The following is a 6,000-nucleotide window of genomic DNA, read 5'->3' as shown; positions in this document are numbered from 1 at the left end:
ATGTCCAGTCCAAATTGCCTTACCCCACCCCACCCCACCTTTGCATCAAAGGGCAACACAATGTTTTTCCCTATGTCAAGATGGATAACCTAAAAAATAGGAATCTATTTACAAAACGGTGAGAAAAAGATTTGTAATCAGAACAATACTCAAAAATCTACAACTTAAAATCCTCATATAAGAACCCAAGAGGAGAGCAGGCCACATACATTGCAACATTCAAATGACAGTGTATTCACATTAAAAGTACAGATGTTTAGGATCAGGTAATGACACTAGATACTGATGGAAACCTCTCATATTCACTTCAAATTTAATCCTGTTTCATGTTTAGAAATAAAGTAACACTGGGAGTGCCTGGGTGGCTTGGTTGGTTAAGCGTCTAACTCTTGATTTCAGCTCAAGTCATGATCTCACGGTGTCTGAGTTGAAGCCCACATCGGGCTGTGTGCTGAGCGCATGGAGCCTGCTTGGGATTCTGTCTCCCTTTCTCTCTGCCCCTCCACTTCTCACTCTCTCTCAAAACAAATTAAAAAAAAAAAAAGTTTTTAAAAGTTACACTGGAAATTTATCTTCAAATTGTAGAACGGAGGGGGAAAACTACATAGAATAGGCCATGATGACTGTCACACTTTTTACTAAAAATGGTGGCCCAAACTAGGGCAAATCCACCTTATCATCAAGAAACTATTTTAAAACTCACAGACTTGTCTACTAGACCGTAAGTCAAAATGTTAACCTATGAAATATATAATGGCAGTTCTCTAACTTCAGGGAGGCTCAGGAACCACCTGGATGCCTGGAGAAAATGAGAGACACTTTGCTAAACTATGTGACTTGTCCCCAAAAATATGCACACAAGACTTCAAATACAGTAAAAGATTCATACATCTTCTGAAAGCCCCAAGTAAAGAAATCCAAGCTAGAAGGATGTTGCCTGGTTACAGTGACACAAAAGTCAGGTAAAGTTCTAGGTTCTTCAATAAACATTCTCGGTTACTTTATACAAATTATCTTTAATAATGGACATATATGAACTTCCCATAAGAATTCATTGGCATCCATAAAAACCCTTGGAAATGTCAGGTTCAGCTTTTCCTTATCCAAGCTTTTTAGTCAACACCAAGACTAAAGTTCCTAGCATATGAAGAGATGAAGAATCCTACCTAGACACATGAGACAATCAAAATAGAGATGTTCTTAAATTCAAAAAGGCCTCCCACAGACTCTCATATCAGAATTGGAAATACTTTTTATAGTTAAATCAGAAATTACTTAAATTTTAACAACTTTAAATACCAGATAATATGTATTAATATTTTACATATTATCAGGGTACAAAAGGAACATCTTATGAAAACTGAAATAAATCTTTAAGAAGTCAATCTAACCAATTTACCTGAACTATTTTCACAACCTCGATAGCTCAAGTTTATATAGCATTTCCTAAGTGGGTTTTATGGCTCTCGTTAAGACTTTATCTAACACTATGCTGTATTATTATTTAAAAATGAGCTATACAGAAATTCAGACTGTTTAGTAAAAATGTTTTAACAAGTAGTTTTATAATAAAACTTGACAGAAGTTCAACTTATTAAATGTGCTAAGATTTTTTTTTAACTCTGAAGTAGATATTGCATTACATAGTGGGGAAAAAAACCTCTCAAAACCCCTATCCAGGAAGAACAAGAAGGACATCAAGATGTTCTAAGCAATTTCCTGAACAGCAGGAAATGAAAGGCTGAAGAGGCCGAGTTTCTAATCAGTTTACTTTTTTTTTTTTGTCTAAATAGACTTACTCATTATTAACTGATGAAAGATAACACACATATGATATTAAAAACTAAAATCTAATGATTCTCCTGTCATGATTGTCAGTTAATACTCAAGTAGGAAAAAAGTTCATTTGGTTCCCTAGGGTTTTTTTTTTGGGGGGGGGGGGGTGGAAATCTATCTACTGGACCATTTCAGAACTGCAACACTTTTATTTTACATTATTAACATCAATTGCAGGAAGTTGCTTTCCCAAGTCAGACAACTATATCCTCCAAGACAGCACTATGCCCAAGTCCATGCTGATGAAAATTCATTTTCAGTTATAAAAGGGGTCATGTTTCTTTCTCACGTCCATAACTTATTCCAAAGATTATTTCAATCACATAAAAATAGGAAATGTCCTGGGGACCAGCTTGGATTTTTTTATTCTTCCAGTGAAGAACTAGCAGACTGCTTCTAAGTGTAATTTAACTGAAAACACTACTTCAACTTCAAATTTATTTAATGATATGTACAGGAGTTAACAAATTACAATTAAAACGGAATCAGTTATGTTAATTCCACATAACTTAAAATCATGCAACACTGCATGGTAAAAACAACAGCTTCGTTCATATACAAAAAAGTATTTTTTGAGACTCGTGATAGTATATTGAAATTTTTGACATAAGCTTTCTGCAAAGAGCATTTTATAAAAATTTAAAGACCTGATTAATCAGTTAATGCATTATTAGGAAAGATAATAAACACATTAGTAAAGTGAGGTTACAAGCAATTAATTTTAAAATTACACAAGGTACAGGGTTGAATGTAGTCTCATGAAATAAATGTTTGGTTAAGAAAATAGTTCTGAAAAAGTTATCATACTGAAGCTATGTATTCCTTTTGTCAAATCAGGTTATATAAATCAATAGTCAAGTTTATTCAGTTAAAGAAAATATGCCTATCCTTTCTTATACTCATAAATAAGTACTTATTATATAGTCTTTATATACAAGTGAAGAAAAAGTTCAATGTAAAAAATATACTGCCAATCCACTTATTATGGTTGAAATAGCTCTTTTTATCTACACATTAAATTGCATTGATGAAAATATCCAATTTAAATCACATTCAACCAGCATAAATATTTAAGCTGAGTACTGTTGTAAACAATAGAGAAAAACAAATTCTTTTATTTCATCACTTGCGTAACACAATCTACTTCTCAGCTTAGAACGCTATAGAGAAGCCTAAGATTTAATTTAATCAATTCCAAAACCCACTAAACTTAGAGTAAACAAAGTGAATGTTTTTCAAAGTGCATAATTTCCAACTCATCCACTTGTAATATTTATCCAATTCCAGTTCATCAGCAAGAAAATAAAATGTACTTGGCTATAAAAATACTAAGGAATGTTATTGAAAAGGAAAGGCTATTTGGTAGAAGTAACTACAAAAATAATTAGTTTAAATCTTTGTAAAGCTTTAATGCAAGAACATCAGTACACTTTCTTTCCATAAACCTTAAAGCATGATCAACACCAAGATTTTAAATTTCCTCCTTTCAAGTACTTGAAAAAGGTCGCAACCAAGTGTCTCTTCAAAAATTAAGCAAGAAGAATGATCATGCAGGTGTTAATCTGCTAACATTTGGGGACACTGATATCTGTGTTGTGTTGTCATCTCTGGCTCCACTGGTAGCAAGTACGGGCAAGGCATCACTCTGAAATGTAGATGCAGGACAACTAGTCATGGCAACGCTCTCATCTTCACCGGTGTCTGAATCTGGTGTTGCAACTTCACTGTCCTGAAGCCCCAAGATCTCACAAACTGCTTGTGGCAATTCCTAAATATGCAAAATCAAACACAAAACCATCATTCACTGTAGAGGAAAAGTAATCACAAAATAACATTTGGACTTAAGACTACACTGATTCCAGAATCTGAATAATTATTCTAACAGTGTTAATTGTTACGTATCTTCTCACAGCTTCCTTCTTCAGATGAAATTCTAACCAGTTTTTTCTTAAGTGGTTCCCTGATGTTCTATTCTGAATTAGTCACTCTCCACCCCATCCTACCACTCCCACAAATGTAAGCTTTCTAATATTTTGAATTTATTTCATTCTCCTTATTACTATAGTATCTTAGATATCAACTGAAATCTTATTTACACTATCTTTCTCCCTTAATACCCAAGGTTCCTTAAAGAAAGAAGTGTCTCACTCACATATTTTGAACAGAACAGCTATCAAATAAATGCTGGTAGAAGTGAACCATAAGCATTTGGAACCGTGAACAAATGACACAAAGACCAAACAGGAACTCTCATAAAAATATGAAAGCCAAAACACATCAGAATAGAATGATTTAGTTCAAAGTCAGATCATATCAAATTTGCCTTGTTTTCAGAAATATCTGAGAGCTTCACTGATACAAATGTAAGGATACAGACTAAATACCACTCATTTAATTATTTCTGATTAGCATCTGTCTTTATTTGGGGATACCACATTTAATATGAGGTCCTAGTCTGTATTCACTAATTCTACTGGATAACACATCAATACTTCAATTCTACAGTCCCCTTTAGTTGTTGCAGAAATGTTTTCATTATTTTTGCCATTTTTCTGTACAATGTTTCTTATCTAGCGTAATTAATCAACTGTTTTCAATTAAGTGCTGTAACCCCATAATGGTAAACAAAATGCTAGCCAATGCTTGGTGTCTGCCTTCAACCTGCTAAAACTGCCTTTATCTTACATCTATAAAGAAAAATTTGTTCTTGACCACCAAAAACATACAAACAAAAAAATCTTACAATTATTTAAAACACTGTATACCTTGCATTTTACCATCTGTAGAGAAATTGCTTCTGCCTTGCATAGTACATCTTCCACATCAATTTTCATGGACAATTCATTGATATGCTAAAATGAATCCATAAAATAAAATAATTGAAACTAAATGCACTAATATATTCTACTATGTAAACAATTTATTACCAGTTATATTTCACTACACATAAAATCTGTAAAATAAAAATATTCACATACTACAAATATCCAAGAGAGTCAATATATCTTTCAGTTTTAAAGTTAAAGAATAGCTAATAAGCTTATGGAACATTAAATCCAACAGTTGTCCCAAGTCTACCATCTCAAAGTTCTAAGCAAAAGACAATTATTTTTTTACAAAACTAAACTACATAAAAAAGCATTTGTTAAATTTATTTTTCTTCCAAATTAGCCAGGTAAAAATAACTGCCCAATATGTATTCAACAAACTGTCATTCTCAGAGAGTCAGTCCTAGTACTGTTATTGATATAATTTAAGTTTTAACTCAAGGGATTCAATAAAGCTCCAAGGAAATGTTTTGTGTATCAGTACCACCAAACAGAAGAAAGAGCCAAAATATTAAAATCTAAATTAAAGGAATAACTACCTTAAGTATCTCATTAAAGCCATAATGCTTTTCCATTATTTGCTGCTTTTCTGATTCCAGAATAGCACAACAGAGAAGAAGATGGAAATTTTTACATGGCAGCTCGGTCCACATTACCTATAAAAAATAGAACTATTTAGTAAACTATTTCAATTCTAAGATATTTTCCTCCCAGAAACAACGCTGAACTCTAAATGACTTCTATGCAAAGCAGAAGGTGCCTAGATGGGGTAGGCCACTGTTTTTCTAGTTAGGAAGTGAGGAGTAGGGAAGTGAAATCTTAGCTTACCTCCATAATAACTAACATCAAGTTCAACACTATGTGACTATGATGAATTCCAAATGGTGGCACTTTAAGTAACTACAATTAGCAAATCACCGAGCCTGACCTAAATGATAAATGTTATTAATTAAGAAGCTGTATCATAAGTAAGGTATAAGGGTTAGAGGCATTTTCAGTATTTCTCTGTGCCTTCAGTTTCTCACTTTTAAATCATCTTCAGTCTCAAAGTGGGGGGGGGGGGGGGAGAGGGGGGCTATATCCTAGATGGTAAAATTCAGCTAAATAGTGCATGGAATCAAAACCACCCAGAGACAGCTCTACATTATATTACATAACACAGAATATCCATGACTGTGACAAAAACTGAATCAACTACCCAAAATTTATACCCAAATGTATAAAACATTTGGTCAATAGCTGCATGTACTAAACAGAGATAATGACCTCAAATTTAAGGCCTTAATTTCCTCCTGTTAACCTACATAATAATATCTTACCTGGAAAAATTAAAAGA

General features: G+C 33.2%; 1 protein-coding gene across 5 annotated transcripts in view; it reads right to left on the bottom strand.

Moving 5' to 3' along the window:
* Positions 1-2,260: 2,260 nt before the first annotated feature.
* The window catches only part of TBC1D15 (TBC1 domain family member 15), a 75,257-nt gene continuing 71,517 nt past the window's right edge, over positions 2,261-6,000 (bottom strand). For all 5 annotated transcript variants that reach the window (XM_081796213.1, XM_081796216.1, XM_081796214.1 and 2 more), the window contains 3 exons: positions 5,204-5,320; positions 4,602-4,688; positions 2,261-3,604 (listed from right to left, as the gene is read on the bottom strand). In XM_081796213.1, coding sequence (XP_081652339.1) covers positions 3,383-3,604; positions 4,602-4,688; positions 5,204-5,320 — 426 coding nt within the window. In that variant the 3' untranslated portion in view covers positions 2,261-3,382. The remainder of the gene's footprint in view (positions 3,605-4,601; positions 4,689-5,203; positions 5,321-6,000) is intronic.

This window comes from Panthera onca, chromosome B4 (assembly GCF_046562875.1).
Source record: "Panthera onca isolate mPanOnc1 chromosome B4, mPanOnc1 haplotype 2, whole genome shotgun sequence".
NCBI classification, from domain to species: Eukaryota; Metazoa; Chordata; class Mammalia; order Carnivora; family Felidae; genus Panthera; species Panthera onca.
Note: the sequence above shows the minus strand (reverse complement) of the source record. Positions and strands in the feature narration are given on the sequence as shown.